General features: G+C 38.3%; 1 protein-coding gene across 4 annotated transcripts in view; it reads left to right on the top strand.

Moving 5' to 3' along the window:
- The window catches only part of LOC109091422 (protocadherin Fat 1-like), an 87,763-nt gene that overhangs the window by 66,893 nt on the left and 1,672 nt on the right, over positions 1-19,198 (top strand). For 3 of the 4 annotated variants that reach the window (XR_006153735.1, XR_006153736.1, XR_006153734.1), the window contains 8 exons: positions 278-474; positions 929-1,082; positions 3,959-4,192; positions 5,333-5,722; positions 5,989-6,203; positions 6,594-6,732; positions 6,823-6,966; positions 7,806-7,943. Coding sequence is in view for 1 of the 4 variants with exons in the window: in XM_042716700.1 (XP_042572634.1) it covers positions 278-474; positions 929-1,082; positions 3,959-4,192; positions 5,333-5,722; positions 5,989-6,203; positions 6,594-6,749; positions 6,823-6,966; positions 7,806-8,003; positions 9,743-10,565; positions 10,656-10,787; positions 11,231-11,388; positions 12,136-12,592; positions 12,672-12,825; positions 13,633-13,743; positions 14,281-14,927; positions 15,046-15,180; positions 17,788-17,850; positions 18,286-18,321 (4,404 nt within the window). In the remaining 3 variants the exon portion in view is untranslated. Of the gene's footprint in view, positions 1-277; positions 475-928; positions 1,083-3,958; positions 4,193-5,332; positions 5,723-5,988; positions 6,204-6,593; positions 6,750-6,822; positions 6,967-7,805; positions 8,004-9,742; positions 10,566-10,655; positions 10,788-11,230; positions 11,389-12,135; positions 12,593-12,671; positions 12,826-13,632; positions 13,744-14,280; positions 14,928-15,045; positions 15,181-17,787; positions 17,851-18,285; positions 18,322-19,198 lie in introns of those variants that run through there. The other variant, XM_042716700.1, reaches the window with a different exon arrangement.

Below are 19,198 nucleotides of genomic sequence, written 5' to 3'. Positions count from 1 at the left end.
ATTGTAGTGTGAACAAGTCACACAGCCATTTATTTACATAGACGCTTTGTTTTAATATTGTGAAGTCCAAGCAAACAAGAAGTAAAGCTTTATGGATGGCGTAGAGTATACATGGCACAGATATCTCACAATAACTTGTGAAATATAAGCAGTTATAAATTGAGCCATTACTGTAGCTACTGCACTTACAACAGGAAACCACACAAATAAATAGTAATTTTATTTGCCATTCGCATTCATTAGTTTGACTGACGTTTCTCATGTGTGCTCTCTAAAGGTGGAGACCCCTTGGGGCAGTTTGGCATTGAGCATACTCAAGGCGAGTGGAAGGTTTCGGTGCGGAAGCCTCTCGACAGGGAGGAGAAAGACAATTACTTGCTGAACGTTACGGCCACTGACGGGACCTTCACAGCCAAGGCTGTGGTTGAAGTCAAGGTCTTGGATGCCAATGACAACAGCCCAATTTGCGAGAAGGTATGAATGTTAGTTTTGTGTGTATGTGTGTGTGGGAAGTGCATTGCAGCAAAATGTCATGTAGTCTGATTCTGTCAGTTAAGGGGAGGGTGCAGCCTACCCGCTGTGCATGCTAAATGGGACGAGACTTGGAGAGAAAGAGAGAATGTCATGAGGGATTTGAAAAGGTCCTTATGTGAAATGCAGCATTTAAGAAACAAAGAGAGTGATTTTGCACTGTGAAAGGGTTTTGTGAGAGCTAATGTGCTTCTTTTACATATTGTGTTCCTTTTTGAATAATGTTAATTTAATAGAACTCCTGCGGTGAAAATCTTTTAGCACTTTTTTCAATTTGGGGTCACAATTACCACCAAACTCCTTTTTCTTCACTTTCATTTCTCTTCTTTTTGGCCCTGTCATCCCATTTGTGAAGTCACTTCTGCTTGTCACATGCCTCCCTTTCTGTTCTTTGCAGTCATTCTATATGGAAAGTGTCCCAGAGGATTCCCCTGCTGGTAGGCTCATCCTGCAGGTCTCTGCCACAGATGCTGACATCCGTTCCAATGCACAGATCTCCTATGAGCTGCTCGGGGCTGGATCAGAGCACTTTAGCATCGACTCTGAGACAGGTACACATTAGTATTTAGTATTTGTATAGCTATATATATTTAGTATTAGTACATAGTTTATTATATTTATACACTAGTACTGTCAAGTGATTAATCACGATTAATCGCATCCAAAATAAAAGTTTTTGTTTACATAATATATGTGTGTACTGTGTACATTTATTATGTATATATATAAATACACATGCATACAGTATATATTTAGAAGATCTTTACATGTATATATTTATATTAATATAACTTATATTATATAGAAATATATTTAAAATATAAACATAATGTATTTTCTTAAATATATACATGCATGTTTGTGCATTTATATATACATAATAAATATACACAGTACACCCACATATATTATGTAAACAAAAACTTTTATTTTGGATGCGATTAATCATTTGACAGCACTAACACACACACACACACACACACACACACACACACACACACACACACACACACACACACACACACACACACACACACACACACACACACAAACACACACACACACACACACACACACACACGCACACACACACACACACACACACACACTAATGTTGAACAGTTTGCAGTCAGTAAGATTAATTTATGCTGTTCAGCACAAAAGCATTAAATTGATCAAAAGTGAGTAAAAACTTATTTCTATACCAAATAAATCCTGTTCTATTGAATTTTACATTCATTAAAGAACTGAAAGAAAATGTATCACTGTTTTCACAAAATATTGAAAGTGTCTACAGTGATAATAAGACATTTTTCTCAGTAATGGCTTTGCCATTACATTTTAAAATTTATTAAAATGGAAAATCATTAATTTAATGTTTTAATAATATTTTGCTTTATTCACATTAATATTGCTGTTTTTACTCATTTTTTTTATTAAATACATGCAAGCTTGATGAGCATTCTTTCTAAAACATTAACATCTAAAACACTGAACAGGCTAAGACCATTGTCTCAATAGCCAGACAAAAATATGCTTCATACACACAGAACATTTTCAACATCATTTACTTTTGCCTGCAGTCAAACACACATCCCATTTAAAACTGTAATGATTTCTAATTTAATTACTTGTATAATTCCAGGGAAGGGTGTACACCCTTGGGCTTTTATTACTGTTTTACAGCGAATACCGTGGAATTCTGTTCCCAGTATTGTTCTTCTTTTATTTTATTTTTTTACTTGCCTGTTTTATTCACACAAAATATTTTAATAAAACATTTCAAGTGTTGCCCCACTTCAGCTATTAACTCTCAACTGTGTGAATTAAACATCAGTTCCAGGCGGAAAGAGAGCAGAAATCAACAGTGGGTTTGTGACAGCATCACACTGCTACAACACAAAAGCTATTGTAAAGGCGCTACTCACTGGCTCTTTGATAACACCAAGTGTGAAGGCAGGGAATGCTGGCTCGCAAACTGAAGGAGCGCTACTGTTCGCTACTGTTTAGTGTGCACAGAGAATTTCTTTGCTTCGCTTTTTTCCCCCTTCGTTTCGTCATGGAAAAGAAGAGTTGCATTATTGCAAGTTAGCAATGCCAAGTGTGCTCTCATGCGAGCCAACCAGACCCCTGAAAGCTGGCGGCTGCTTTTCCAAGGGTGACTTTCCCTTTGCTTCTTTTCTCAGTTCACTCTCCGAGCAGCCCACATGCCGCCTGCACTTTCTTCTCCCTTGCTATTTCTCTCATTTCTCACCATCCCTCTCCTCTTTAATCTTTTCTATTTCTTAAAGCCGCTCAGCGCAAGGATGGTTTTAGCTTCCCTCGAGGGGGAACTTTTGGACACCCTGCATTCGAGATGCACTCCAGCTAAAAGGTCGACACCAAACAGCTGGCACACAAAAGGGCAGTTTTAAATCAGTGACCGTCCCAATGGAACGTAGCTTATGCTTGCTAAAATTATTAGGTTGGATCATTTACTCATAAAAGAGATTACTTACTCCTTCTCTCGCTGCTTTTTATTTTATTTATTTTTTTGAGGGCGTTTTTAGAGTGTCCTCTTGACTTGACTTGACAGATGAGATAAGTTTAAAGTGGAATTGGATTGTGTTTTGTTCATTAGTGCAGTGTCAGCTGATGTTAGAAGTGATTGATGGGGAGTGAATTTGGGTTTTTTTTAGAAAGTGACAACTATAATAAATGTACATGAAGAAGCTTTGCAAACATGAAGAATGAGAGAGCAATAAACTGTTTAAATGTGCGGAAGAAGCATCAGGGATTCTTCGAACTAGAGTATACATAAATTCACAGAAATTGCTAATTAATTAATGGGTTAGTTCACCCAAAAATGAAAATTCTGTAAGTTTTCCAAGCCAGTTTTTACATATATTTCTAATAGGACCTGAGAGATTTCTGTCCCTCTAGTTAAAGTCCTTGCAACCAAAACTTTGATGCTTCAAAAAGTCCACTAAAGTCATTGTAAACATTGTGATGAACGATTTAATTAAGGATTTTATTTAGATAAAAACATTGATCAGTGCACATACATAGTTCACATTAAATATGGTAAATCCTAAATAAAATCTCTTGGCATTCATTAAAAATATCTTAATTTGCATTTCAAAGATGAATGAAAGTCTTATGGGTTTTGAACAACATTGTTTGATGAAAATGATTGCAAAGACACAAAAAAAACCAAAGTTTTTTGAAGGTGACATTGTGTTGTGTGACCAAAAGTTTAAAAGAGTTTACCTTTAAATGCAAAACAGTCTGACACAGCTATGACCATTTCTCAATGGGCAGGGCAACTCAGCATGACACCGTGGTCACAGCTGGTTAGAACAAAAACTCATTATTTACATGGAATAGCTGTTATCTCTTGTGACATTCTTGTTAGGACACAGTGTAAAGTGTGTTTTTGATTTATCAGGTGAATTAAAAACACTGCTCCCTCTGGACCGTGAAGAAGAGGAGGCACACAAGATGAAGGTGCGTGCTCTGGATGGAGGTGGACGCTTTTGTGAAGCAGAAGTTGAAATCACAGTCGAAGATGTCAATGACAACGCTCCACAGTTCACCTCTGACCCCTACACCTTCACTGTGTTCGAAAACACAGAGATAAACACACCTGTGGCTCGCCTGTATGCCTCAGACCTGGACACAGGTAAGATCTTAAATACCCAGATCAATGATATATTTATTTAAAAATATATCAAAATAGAAATTGTGTTTGTATATAAGTGTTTCCCTAAATATTCTCCAATTTTGCAATAGTATGTCCTGTAAAAATCCACCGGGATTTTTTCCTGACGTCTCTCTGATTTTCATTTGCATGGATTACTCTCTTATCATCTTTTGTTCTGCACTCCATGTCCTCAAACAGACACATTTTGTGCTCTGTGTACATTCCTATTTCACTTAGTCTTGCCTAAACACAGCCGATCTCTTATTCTTACCTCACACAACCTTCAGATCACTGGTTACTTTTTGAAACCCCTAAAGTTGTAAAATACTACTAGTTAAACTATATTGATCGCTCCTATGACATGCTTTTACCTGCACTTATAGTGGAGGTCTATGAGACTAGCTTACAACTAGCTAGCTGCATCATAGACTTTAAATGATCATAAGAAGGTGTTTGTCAAGTGATCAGTAGACTTACATGCATACTGAACTGCCATAAAGCAGCTTCATTCCAGTAATTTGGTCTGACTGAAACTTTGTAGAGCACAAGAGATTGTGTTAACTGGCTATAATGAGAGAGTGTGTCTTGATAGATAGGATTGTACTAGCAAGCCACAAATGAGGCTTACTCAAAACTGCATTAGAGGGATTAGTGTACTCTATCTTCGTCTTGTTTGTTTGTGTGTGTGCTTTCCCCAATATAATAAGTGGCACTCACTCACTTCTTAATATGCAGCTCAGGACCAGAGGTTTTACAACAAAATCTTTTGTAGGATGAATTTATAAGTCATTATAGTTAAGCAAATGAGACAAAGACACAGACACACTATAGGTTCTTGCAAATGATTATAACTGCTGGAGGCTTTGCCATTAATTCGAGAGCTTCTTAATCTGCAAATTGTATTGATTTGTTGGCAGTCTTTATGAATTGTTTGTCCTTCCTTAGTAGCAAATATGACAACAGCAATAGAGGGTCAAAATTGCGAGTTTCAGTTGTGCATTAAATGAAGGAATAATTCACAAATATTACAGTTAGAGCAAGTTTTATTGTGTAATTGTTCAGAAGTTTGGGGTTAAATGTCTGTATTAATCATATATTTCACTATATCACTATATTTAGGTTCTAACGCAGAGGTCCTCTATTCACTGCTGGACTCTGCTGATGGTGTGTTCTCCATCGATGAGGAGACAGGAGTCGTGCGTCTGGATCATCCTCTGGACCGTGAGCTTCAGTCACTCTACACCCTCCGTGCTCGCGTCACCGACCGTGGGAGCCCACGCCGTCTCTCCTCCCTCACTACTGTCAGTGTTTCCATCCTGGACATCAACGACAACCCTCCAGTGTTTGAGCGGCGCGAGTACACTGCCACCATCGCAGAAGACATTCCGGTGGGCACCCAGGTGTTGCAAGTACACGCAGCCAGCCGAGACACAGAAGAAGGTGCTGAGATTACATACTCCATTATCAATGGAAACGAGAGAGGAGCGTTCCGCGTCGACCCCCATACAGGTAAACACAACAGCCCACCCAAGAGCACTTCACCCAAACCTTTCCTTATCGTCCTTACTCCAGTTGTTTTCTATTACATATTAGAAACAGTTTTTGTTTGTTTGTTTGTTTGTTTTTCCAATCATTTTATTAATTTATTTGTTTGTTTATTTGGTTATTTTATTCATTCTTTACTTTATTAATTTATTTAATTATATGGAAAATAAATACTTTATTATTTCGATATTTTCATGTACCTTGACATCTCATTGTCCTTTTCTTCCCAGGCGGTGTTTTCGTGATCGAGCCTTTGGACTACGAAACGGCACATGAGTTTTATCTAACAGTGGAGGCTACAGATGGAGGAACGCCACCGCTCAGCGACATGGCCACAGTGAACATTAACCTGACTGATGTAAACGACAACAGCCCCATCTTCAACCAAGATATTTACTCTGCTGTGATCAGCGAAGACGCAGAACTGGGAAAGACCGTGCTCACTGTGAGTCATCGGCTTCTCTTTCTGAAGCACTTCTGATTTTATTGTGCCCTGCTCAGGTCTCTGTGTTACATCATCTCCTAAAATCAACATAGCCCAATGTAAAACTAAAGCTCGGCGACCCACATCAATCTTTAATCTGCAGTCTCGCTCTCACTCTGGTCATTTATTAGAGATGTTCATGCCTTATCATGCTGAATATAAATTGTCAGTGTGAAAGTGAGGCTTTGATAGCCAGCTCTGTTTCACTTGCATGTCTTCTAATTTCCCTTGAGAGTCTCAGCCAATAGTTACCGACTCGTGAGGCAAGAAGGGCGAAAGGCGGGGGTGTTGCATACCTGAGTCTGTGGTAATCTTTATCTTAACCAGGTGTGTGTTTCTCTGTGTGTGAAGGTCATGGCTGATGATGCAGATGGTCCATCCAGTAATCAGGTGCGCTTCTCTATCATTGATGGCAATCAAGGCAGTCCTTTCACCATCGACCCCATTAGAGGAGAGGTCAAGGTGGCCCGCCAGCTCGACAGGAGAGAAGGTACAGAACACTCAGGTGTCTCTGTAGCAGGTTCATTGGAAGTCTGTTCCTGAAACCTAATGATGAGATTTTGTTTTGTTTGTTTTTTAGACTTCAGGTTACACTCTGACTGTGTTGGCCTCTGACAATGGAAGCCCGGCTCGTTCCAGCAGTGCTACAGTCAACATAGATGTCTCAGACATAAACGATAACCCACCTCTGTTCTCTCAAGCAAACTACAGCATCATTATACAGGTCTGATTCCTCAGAGGAGACGATACAGTGATTTCACTGTCAACAATCTCTACAATGCCTGCTTATTCTAAGGAATTCACTGTTATTCTAGTTAAAGGTCACTATACACAGATGCATTGGGGTGTTCACATAGAATATGTTTTTGTATTCAAAAACAGCTGCAAAAAGTAACAATTCTTAATATTGACGTGTCCTAACATTAGAAAATGAAAAAAACAGTGCATTCTTGTTATTGTCAGTTAAAATACACTAAAACGTAAAGATGTTTTTCATTCAGAAAAGAAATTTAGTTAATCTGAACACCTAAGCTTTCAAATCTTTAGCTTTTTAGTTTAGGTTGAAATACTGTTAAAAAAAAATATATAAAAAATACAAAATAAAAGCATGTGAAATTACCAAAACTAAAATTAAAATGAAAACTCAAGATCTAAAAAAAAAGCTAATTAAAAATCTCTTTAATAAAATCACTGAAATAAGTAAAAAAAAAAAAAAAAAGAAAAGTATATTAATAGAAAATATAAAAATGTACATGAACTTACTAATTAACTATCTTGACCAAAAACAGTAAGCAATAATATTCTAGTCTACTTTTCATGATGTAAACAAATATCAGTAGATAATAGTTGATATGTCCTAGAAAATAGGACTCCCTGCATTATTTCTCACAGATTATTGTGTTTCACCCTGAAATTCATCATTATGGAAGTTAAATGCATTTTGAATACTGTTCCCATTTGCCTTTTGAAACATTGCTCTAAGGAAAAATCTTTATTAGTCACCAGAAATGTCTGTAGGTCTAAATGAAAAAACCTTTAACGCTTTCTACATATGTTGTATAGGAGAACCAGCCAGTCGGTACCAGTATTCTCCAGCTGACCGTGTCTGACCGTGATGCCTCCCACAATGGACCTCCTTTCACATTTTCTATCATCAGTGGGAACGAGGGCGATGCCTTCCAAATCACTTCTCAGGGCATGCTGGTCTCTGCAGCAACTCTGAGCCGCCAGACCCAAGAGTTCTACCTCCTGCAGGCCCAGGTGAAACCTCAATATCTCCCTCTGATTCTCCAACTCTCACTGAAACTGTAGGGGTCTTGTTCAGTTATCACTGGAGGTCTGAAGGGATAGAGTAGAGCTGAGGTTAGGTGAAGCAGTGCTTGTTCAGTACTCCCAACACAGGCCAGGCATGGTCAATAGAGTATGATGAAGGAGCAGCCATGAAAACCTGAGCAGAGGAGAGGACCTGTAAGAAAATCATTACAGCTGTCTTATTCCCAGTCTCCTCTTCTTTTAGGTGTTCTGTTTCCTTTGTTCAGCAGGAGGTTATTCTATACAATGGGCCACTTTTCAATTTTGATAGTAAATTGAAAGTTTTTAAACAAAAGATGTCTTTAAGTCTTTGTAAATTGCATTTGACTTTTTCAAAGGACAGATGCTGTTATGTATATTTTTGATTTATTGAATTTTTTTTTTCAGTATCAGGGTTTGTTTTTTTGTTTATTTTTGATTTATGGAATTTTTTTTAATATATTGTCACAAATTTATGTATATTTAATATTTTTTTTAACTTTTTCATTAATGTTTTATTAGGGCTGCAAATTGCACCCGTTTTGTAAAATGGTGAAATTAATAGGGATTGTGAAATGGGAGGCAAGTGATACAAGAGGACAGAACAGAAGTAAATATTTGGATTGTGAATTGGGAGGCAAAGTGATACAAGAGGACAGAACATGGAGAGGCAGAAAATAAGTGCCAAAGTCATTCTGCCCTTAATACTCAGTTACACTTCAAACAGCTGACTTGATAATTTGGCACCATATGTTAGAAGACTAATAATCTATTGTTTTATTTAACAACATTTATAGTGCTTGCTGTTCTATGCTGTAAAGTGTGATATATCATAGGAGGTATGATAACAAAACTGTTTTGAAACTGACTCATTTATGAGTTCTTACTTCTGTTAATACTTACCAGTGCTTGCTAAAGCAAACATAATTACCACAAATTAGTGTCCAAATATTAAAGGTGACATATTAAGAAAATCTGACTTTTTCTGTGTTAAAGTGCTATAATCAGGTCCCAAGTGCATCTACTAACCCAGGAAACATGACAAAGAATAAGCCAGTAATTATTATTATTTTTTTTTTGGTAAGCCTTTCTCTGCAAGATCCACACAGATTGTTGAGCTTTTAATCTTCCCAGACAAAACCAACTGTTTTAGTAACTTTTGTGTTTTTAATATAAACGTGTATTTGACAGTTTAAGTGCAATAAGACATGAAAGAGAACTTAGTTTAGTCGCTTAGACAGCCGCTTTCTTTGCGTGTGCTTTGAATGTGTGCGCTCAGAAAATCACATATCAGAAGTTTAAACTAATATGGTTTAAAACGCATGATTTCAACGTGATAGACATGATAATCAAAATCAAGCATGTTTTTTTAGCAGAGTATCTGAGGTACTAGCTTTAAAAGCACAGCCCTATTCTGGAAAAGGTGGCGGGGAGCAGCAGCTCATTTGCATTTAAAGAAATGTGCACGAAGACAGTGTGTTTTTGCTTCCACTCAAAATAGGCATTTTCAAATTTATATAATAAATTATCTGTGGGGTATTTTGAGCTGAAACTTCACAGACATATTCTGGGGACACATGAGACTTACATTACATATTGTAAAAAGGGGCATAATAAGTCTCCTTTAAACCTTGATACCTAAGTATAAAACTAATGATTTCTAATTGTTGCAATTCTTAATCCTAAATCTCTTGACTCTTTTGCTCTAGGTAACAGACAGCGGTCGGCCACCATTGGTCTCCACAGCATTTGTGAGTTTACGTTTGATCGAGGAGAGCATCTACCCTCCTGTCATTCTTCCCCTGGACATCTTTATCACCACGGCAACTGACGAATATTCAGGCGGGGTCTTGGGTAAAATCCACGCCACTGATCAGGATGTTTACGACACTCTAACCTACAGCCTCACACCCGATAGTTCCTCCACCTCTGAAAACTCTGGCCTGTTCTCTGTCTCTCCTGCTGATGGGAAACTTGTAGCCCGTGGGAATCTGGATGCTGGTCAATACGTCCTTAACATTACAGTGACAGATTCCCGTTTTACTGCAGCTGCCCGAGTCAATATTCACGTTCGGCAGGCAACAGCACAAGCGCTCGATAACTCCATCGCGGTGCGATTCTCTGCAATAGCACCGGAGGAGTTTATCGGAGATTATTGGCGTAACTTTTTGCGGGCTTTACGGAACATCGCCGGTGTCAGACGTGGAGATGTGCAGTTAGTCAGCTTGCAACCTGCTGCCGATGCCTCCGGTGACCTAGAAGTACTTCTAGCTCTAGAAAGGTCAGGAAGTCCATTCCAACCCCAGGAGGTGGTGTACAGGAAGCTGAACGCCTCAGTTGGGGTAATCGAAGAGATGACTGGAGTCCGTATTGTACGAGTTGTGAAGAAACTCTGTGCTGGTTTGGACTGTCCTCTTAGTTACTGCCAAGAAACCGTTTCCTTGGAGACGGGAGCAGTGTCGGCCTACAGCACGGCAAGGATTAGTTTTGTTACGCCACGTCACATGCGCACTTCCAAATGTCTCTGTGAAGGTAACACAGATATACAGACACCCAAGTATTTCAAAGATGTATTTCACTTCCAGTCTAGAGTAATGATAACCCTTTTACGTGTGATTATAGGAGCTGAGTGTCCTGTCCTGAGTAAACTCTGTGAGGGAAGCCCCTGTCCTGATGGCATGGAGTGTGTAGAAGACCCCACACACACCAAATTCAAATGTATCTGTCCTGAAGGAAAACAGGAAGAGTGCTCAGGTATGAACACATATATTAATGCAACTCACACTCTCTATTAAAGCACCGTATTGAAGTCCATTCTTTTATTAGTGCTACTTGCTCAAAGTATCCATATTACTTGAGTTAAACTTGTCCTGCTGTATTTATAGTACAAAACAATAGATGTATATGAAATGAAGGGACCCAGTCATGCATGGAAATCAGTGTTATTTTGGTATCATTTATATGATGTTAAAGTGTTTAATATGTTTAATTAGATTTTATTATTTGCATGTTAGCGGTTTCAAATTGAACTGATGATGTCATTGCATAATGAATTCTGATTGGTTTGTGTTTTTTACAGCATTGCAAGCACTAATGTTTTGTTCATGAAATGGACGTTTAGTTTTCCTGCATTAGAAATGTAGTGTTGGGTGTGGACATTATGATAACATCACTTATAAGTTTGCTCTGTGTTTTAGAGCGTCAGTCATTGACGTTCAGCGGAAATGGATATGCACGGTACAGGCTGATGGAGAACGAGAATAAGGAAGAAATGAAGCTGTCCCTCAGACTGAGAACATTTTCCACCCACGCTACTGTCATGTATGCCAAAGGCACAGACTACAGCATACTAGAGGTGAGTGTGTACTCTTAACCCCTTCGATCCTTCCAAAAAAAGAAGAGAAAACAGAATGAGACTTATTCTGGAGCTGAGAGAAGAGAGGGGAGCTCTTTCTCATGCATTCCACTTTGGTGACGGAAAACCACACAGCTGACAAAAAGAGCAAAGGAGTCTGGGACTGAAGTGCAAGCAGTGTCATCTCTCTGCTCTTACATTATAATAATCTGTTTCTGCTTATCCCTTAAGCATCATTCCTCATTTCATCTGTTTAATCAATCGGCTCTTGCCAGAATACTTCAATATCACACCTGAAGTACTTCACAGAGTCATCTTTTTGGCTGTTTAAAAATAACTAATAAACTGCCTACTTAGACATAAATTTTTACAGGCAGGCATTTTTGGCCGTCATAAGTTTGTTTTCTGTCCAAAAATGGTGCTGACACAGAATATGCCTAGATGCCCAAAATATGCAAAAAATAGCATGCCCAGAATCATTGCATGTTCTTTAAATGACCTTGGTTGTCTGTTTAGGTGACTTAATAGGTTTGGAGAGACCCTCCTTTATATATTTATGCGTACAACATACAGCTTAATGGACAGGTTTGCGAGAGCTAATATTTTATTTTAGATTAGAAATATGAATATATAATGTCAGTTTGCTAAATGTGGATTTGAGATACTAAATATTTGAATTGACTCAACGTGTTTGCCATTCTTATATAGGGGCAGCATGAAAGACAAAACTATCTGTGTGTGTTTCAGATTGTGAACGGCCGCCTGCAGTACAAGTTTGACTGCGGCAGTGGTCCTGGTGTGGTGTCTGTGCACAGTACCCAGGTCAGTGACGGACAGTGGCACACTGTCTCTCTTGAGGTAGATGGTAACTACGCTAGACTGGTTCTAGATCAGGTCCACGCCGCATCTGGCAAAGCTCCGGGAACTCTCCGCACCCTCAACCTGGACACCAGCATGTACTTCGGGGGTCATGCACGGCCAACATCTGGCTCAGGAAGACTTGTGGTAAATGGGCTGCGGGGTTGTCTTGAGGGGATAGTGTTTAATGGGAGGGAGCTGCCGCTGTCTCAGGTTCGAGGAGGTCACTCAGTCCTGGAGGAGCTGGTTGAGGCGGCTCCCGGTTGTAGCTTGGCTCCTCCACTCCAGGGCTGCTCCAGTAACCCCTGTACCAATGGAGGCACATGTTCATCACTGCCTAACGGAGGTATGTGTGGCCATTTTTGGTTTGTTTGGTTTGAGTTTGAGAGACTGACTGATATGTTGTGCTCTGTTTTGTGTTGTAGGGTATTTCTGTAAGTGCACTGCTGCGTTCATGGGCACTCACTGTGAAGTCACTATCAGCCCCTGTGCCTCTAATCCCTGCCTCTATGGAGGCACATGTATCCCACAAGGAGGAGACTTCTATTGCCAGTGCAGAGGACAGTACTCTGGCCAACGGTGAGAACACATGCACTTGTGATCACAGAAGTTATTCTGACACTGAGCAATACTTTCATTGTACCTGAAATCAAATGATGTGAAGTCTTGGTCATTTTTAATATATGTAGGTGCAAATTCATTTTATTATAACACTCCAAAGAGAATTTTAAACTTGAAATCGCATCATGTGACCCCTTAAAAGCATACTTTCGTGCCCAGGTATTTTTTGGATAACTGTACACTGTCTGAATACAGAAACATTCAATAAACTCCATTATATGACACTGTTATAAATGTGTCTAAATTTCATTCTTTTTTTATTTTAAATGTTAAATCTGAGATTTGTTCCTAAAACTTTTAATTCAATTAAAATTTTACATTGACCTTATAGCATTACACCATGTTCCTCTCTGTCTAATTATTTTTAAAGTTTGATATTTCATTAAATTAGTTCTTTTTCCATTTTAATGACATTTTGTATGCTCCATATGTAGGGCAAATGAAAGTAAGCTCTGTCAATGTTTTCATAAATTAAACTTCATTAATATGCATGGTGTGACTCAAGCTAAAGAAAAATACTTCAGAAATCCATGCGGCATTCTCAGTAATTCCTATTAAATTGGAAATTTAATCAGAAGCTTTGGGAGGCGATGTGATTGATAATCAGATTTAATTTAGTAAGACAGAATCAATTTTCTCTTTGAGAAATTTCTAATGCAATTAAAAACTATCCAAACACAGTTCTTCCTATTTAAAGTTTATCTAAAGTTGTGCATGTGTGAAGTTTCTGAATGACATTTTGGCTCTTTTTTAATTTTCAACCAGGTGTCAGCTGGGTCCATATTGCACAGATAACCCGTGTAAGAACAGCGGCAAGTGCATTGATAGCCTGGATGGTCCTGTGTGTGAGTGTGAGCTGGGTTTCCAAGGAGACAGGTACATCTTTTGACCCATCTAATAAACCTGTGAGACATGATTGAATAAGTCAAACATATATTAAATGGGCATGAAAAAAGTTTCTTTATGAGATGCTGCTTCTCATGAGATGATACCTAGATGAGACTTTTTAAATGAAAAAAAATATATATATATATTTTCTATTCAGCAAGGATGCATTAAATTGATTAAAATTGACAGATTTCCATTTTAAGTAAATACTGTTCTGTTGAACTTTCTATTATTTGAATAATTAGCATATTAGAGTGATTTCTCAACTTTCATGGGATAATGGCTGCTAAAAATTCAGCTTTGACATTACAGGTATAAATTACATTTAAAAATATATTCTAATAGAAAACAGTTATTTAAATTTGTTATAATAGTTCATAATATTCCTGTTTTTACTGTATTCAGCCTTGGCAAGACTTAGAGACATCTTTCAGAAACATTACATAAATCTTACTTCAAATGTTTGAAAGTGTAGACTGAATATGCAGCTGTGTATTTACAGTACATGCTTGTATGTGTGTTTAGGTGCCTCAGTGATGTAGATGAGTGTCTGAAGAAGCCTTGTGGCAATGGTGGTCACTGCCAGAACACGTACGGCTCCTTCAACTGTAACTGCTCTGCGGGCTTCAGTGGGCAGCATTGTGAACTCCGTTCCGAAATCCGCAACGAATTTGTCTCCACCTCTTGGAACATCGGCCTCGAGGAAGTAATCGGAATCGTTGTCTTCGTTGCCAGCATCTTCATTCTCGTCATACTCTTCGTAGTGGTTCGCAAGCGCATTTGCCGGCGCTCAAAGTCCAAATCTGACGATGACGACAAGCTTGGCGTAGGCACAGGAGCCTCGCATGCCTTCCTCCATCGGCCGTACTTTGACTCCAAACTCAACAAGAACATCTACTCCGACATCCCACCACAGGTCCCTGTACGGCCCATCTCCTACACTCCCAGCATTCCAAGCGACTCCCGCAACAATCTGGACCGCAACTCATTTGAGGGCTCAGCCATACCGGAGCACCCAGAATTCAGCACATTCAACCCCGATTCAGTGCATGGGCACAGGAAGACGGTGGCTGTCTGTAGTGTGGCACCTAACCTGCCTCCTCCCCCACCCTCCAACTCCGTGTCTGACAGTGACTCCATACAGAAGCCCAGCTGGGATTACGACTACGATGGTATGTACAGAAACCCATCTGGAATCCAAATGTCGTGCTTGTGACTTGCTAAGACAATCTATTTCATGGACTCTGAATGTGAGGTAAAGTTTGTGTGACTGTTTTCTTCTCCTCACAGCTAAAGTAGTGGACTTGGATCCTTGTCTAAGTAAGAAACCGGTAGAGGACAGCGCCTGTCATCCTTACAACACCAGAGGCAGCATGTCTGAGGTCCACTCTCTTAGCTCCTTCCAGTCCGAGTCATGTGACGACAATGGTATGTATGGAATAGAATGCATTTGCTTTTACTCATCTTAGATGACTGATAGATCATAACCAGCCAGTTAAACTACAGAATATACAGTATGTGAAATACTTCTGTGACATGTTTAGATATCAGAATGATTTATACTGTATGTTTCTCTGTAAACAAGCTGAAAAAATATTATTGAAAGAATACTTCTTTAACAGACAAAAAAGGCTATGTTTGGAATGGAAACACCTAGTGTACTTTATACTGGGATACATACGGACAGCATACAACAAATGCTGCGTATTAATTTAAACAAAACATTTGGCAAAGAAACAGTTGTATAGGAAAAAAAACATTACGTTAGCCACACCTGCAAACTCTTCTAATTCAAAAAGATATTTATTTTTATACAACAGTTCGTTCTTGTTCTCAAATCTGATTGGTTGAGAACCGTGAGATATTGTACTGGTATCGCTACAGGAACACCCTTTCACAATTTGTATCACTCTGCTTGCTGTATTTCTCACAATGAGTGTTATGGCGGACGCTCAAATCTACTGTAATTTAAAAATAATACTGTTTTTGTGTCACAGAATGTAGTTTTTTAGGCGAGAATGTACTTGTTTAGACTTCAAATATGGGGTTTGTTAATAAAGATAGTGTGAGACGTGAGCTCCAGTGCGTCAGCAGAGTACATACATAGTGTAGAATCCTCACTAATATTCTATTCCAAACATAATCTAAATGTTCTTTTAGTTGACAGACCCCTATACAGTTTTTTTTTTTTTTTGAACATCTGCTAACCCTGTCTGTCTTTATTTTACTGATGTAACCGAGCGTAAAGGGTGATATGTTTTTGGGTCATGTGTTATGTCATTTCTCTCTCTCTTCCTTATCGCTGCACTGGGGCTTCAGCTCCCATTTGGATCAAATCGCACCACAGACACCGAGCAAGGTTTTAAATAGAGGCCTGCTCGTAAGTGAACACTTGCCCATGCTGGAAGGAAGCGATCACTAAAGGCCCTGCGAAATTCTCAATGCATAAAAAGAAAAAAGCTTGTCTTCCCTCTAAGCCCCCTCATCTTTTTCTTTTACCATTGCCAAGAGCAACTTCTCATAAGTTTTTCATAATTTCAAGGCAACATCTGAAAATGATCTTTATTAATTCTCTGTGAGAAATTCATATTTCGGATCTTTTCTCTTCTTTTTTTCCCCTTCCTTTCTTTGTGTCTCTTAATGAAGCCAATGGATGGTTGAAGACATCAGCTCAGAGTGTAAAAGCAGGGTATGAAAAGTACACATGATGGGTCTCCAGCACACACAAAACAATGTTTCTGTTGACCCCGATTACTGTATCTGAAGGACTTTTCACATGACTTATGACAGAACTGTTTGGAACAAACTGTCTAGCTATAGCATATCCATGCACTATTTTGCGGTCAGGTCAAACCTTGTAACAGTACTTCAAGAATAAGTCAGCTTTTTATTGGCTGATCAAAGCAACAAATGATAGTTGTGTTGAGAAATGTATTTAAACTAGGGATGGGTCAGGATGCCAGGATGTTTTATTTTAGTATTCTTTATATTATTTATTAATATTTTGAATTAGCTTTTTTCTTTTCATTTAATGTTTATCTTTTAGTAATTTTATATGCTTTTGTCATATTTAATCTACATATTCCTATTTGGCATTATTTAATTTAAGTTTTAGCTCTTATTTCAGTAGGTTTTTGATCTAACTATATTTGACTTTAGCAGCATTAGTTTAATTCAAACAAAAACTTGTGTGAAAACTAAGAGACGTTAAATCTCTCGGTTTGTCCTATTTAAGCATCACCAATATAATATATAAAAAAGACAATAACTTTTTAAACCTCATCTCAAATTCTGTTGTTGCTCTCTAAACAATGAATGCATTAGCAGCGCTGAACAATCATGTCTGAACCTGCTAGATGATTTTTCAAATGTCATTTGACCTGACATGAGTCATGTGAAGGGGACTGCAGTCATCTAACCATTGACTCTTGACCCTCATTTGACCTTTTCAACCCCTGACCTTGACCTAACAACTCCCCCACTGAATCTCTGATAAACACTAATGCATTATATTGAATAAATAATTAATATTTTCTTACGGCCATGTACCTTTTTTCCTCTAAAGTGTGAACCCTGCTTCTTTAATTTTTCTCCATTTGCTGGTTTTAGTTTGGGGCTTTGTTCTCTTTTATCTTTGAGAATTTCCCTGATCTTTCCTTTCATCACTCTGTTAATGTGTGTAATCATGAGCACAACATCAGCCGTCACTCCCACTGTCCTTCACCAGAGCTCAACCCAGGCGTTTGCCTTACCGACACAACCGAATCCCTCTGCCATTAACCCATCTCTTAGATCACACCCTTTGCAGAAGCCAAAATCCCATAAATCCAGTTAGTATCTGTTGTTCTGACAGTGCCAGTCAATCAGTTCAAATCCATCAGTTTTGTCAGATGTCAGAATGCAATGTCTCATCGTGAGAAACACTTTTGTCTCTGTTTCCTCTCTCCCTTGCAATCTTGCCTTCCAGTGTTTCTTTCCTGCCATGTTTACTTCTGAAAAATTAATGTTAGATTTCTCTTATCTGCCCTTTTTACGCCTCCCTAGTGACAGTAATCCACCTTGTCAGCTCTGTTGTTGACTCGGTGGAGAAAGAAGGTAGTATTTTGCTGCTTCAATGCTGATTATTGGGTATCTGTGTCGTTAGTGTTTGGTGGGTCTCAAAAATGCCATTTTCTTCACCTAAATTATATCTACAAAGACAAAGAAATTAAAAATGACTAAACACATCTTAAAAAATTTGATCAAATGCCTCATTAGCCAATCAGGTGCCTCATTTGATTTCAGTGGCACATGATTGTTCAGTTAAATTGAGGTGGAAAACTGCAATCTTACCAAGACTGATTTCACCTTCCCACCATGTTTCTGTGCAAGCAAATGGCATGAAGATCGTGTCATACCTTCATGGTTCCTGAATTTGTATCCACCTTGTCCTGCACTCTTTTTTTCCACAGTGTTTTTCGATCTCGTAGTATTTGACATTTTCTCTAACTCTCTCTTTTCTCTGCAATTCTGTTTGCCTTTTATCTAAAGAGTCTTTCTCGGCTCATGAACACAAGAACCCAAGAGGTGATTTATTTTTATTTTGTACAATTTGCCTGAAGCCTTCCGATTAAATTTTGTTTTATTTTGGCTTGGTTACGCCCTTCAATGTAACAAAACTCTGCATGCCTACAAAATCTGTGACAAAAATAGTGTCAAATTATCTCTCCTTTTCAAATCAATGGGGTATGAATGGGGTTTGTGCAATTTTTGTCACAGCTTCGTGTCAAAGTTTTTGTGTGTGCGTGTGTGAGAGAGTGTTTCCAGTCTAACTTGTTGTCTCCCACAAATTCCCTAAAAATGGACAAATGGATCTTTGAAAGCATTGACTAACAGTCATATTGTCAATGTTGTTTTGTAAATCCACAATCAATAGACATATTCAGAGTTAAATGTACATGTGTGATGTGTATATTTGTGTGCACTCCTGTAATATTTGTGCTGTGCTGAATGATTTGTATTGTGTTGGTGTGATACTGATATTGCATGCTGTTGGTTTTAAATGACTTGGCTGGTATTAACTGAATGGTTCAAATTCAATTCAACTTCTATTCACAGAATAAATTGGAATTATTACTGTTTAGTATAGAAACAAGTGCATATTATTCTAAATAAAAACGTCTTTGTGATGCAACTTAACATTAGTGTAATAATAGTTATGGCGGAAGCATTAAAAGAATGGATTGGTGGCTAGCATCGTTTTTCTAATTTCTTGCTCAACTTGTGTTTTTTATACTACTTTAATATTAATATTCAATATTAATTATATTAAATATTTAAGTTTAAAATTGGTTATGAAAGCCATTTTTCAAAATTCAAATTGACCTCTCTGAAGTTGAACTGACAAAAGCCCTTTTTTTTTTCAATGTGTATTACCTAATCTAATCATAATATTATTTTTTTT

The sequence above is a fragment of the Cyprinus carpio genome, chromosome B1, assembly GCF_018340385.1.
Source record: "Cyprinus carpio isolate SPL01 chromosome B1, ASM1834038v1, whole genome shotgun sequence".
Taxonomy (NCBI): Eukaryota; Metazoa; Chordata; class Actinopteri; order Cypriniformes; family Cyprinidae; genus Cyprinus; species Cyprinus carpio.
The sequence above is the reverse complement of the archived record's forward strand: the minus strand, read 5'-3'. Positions and strand labels throughout refer to the sequence as shown.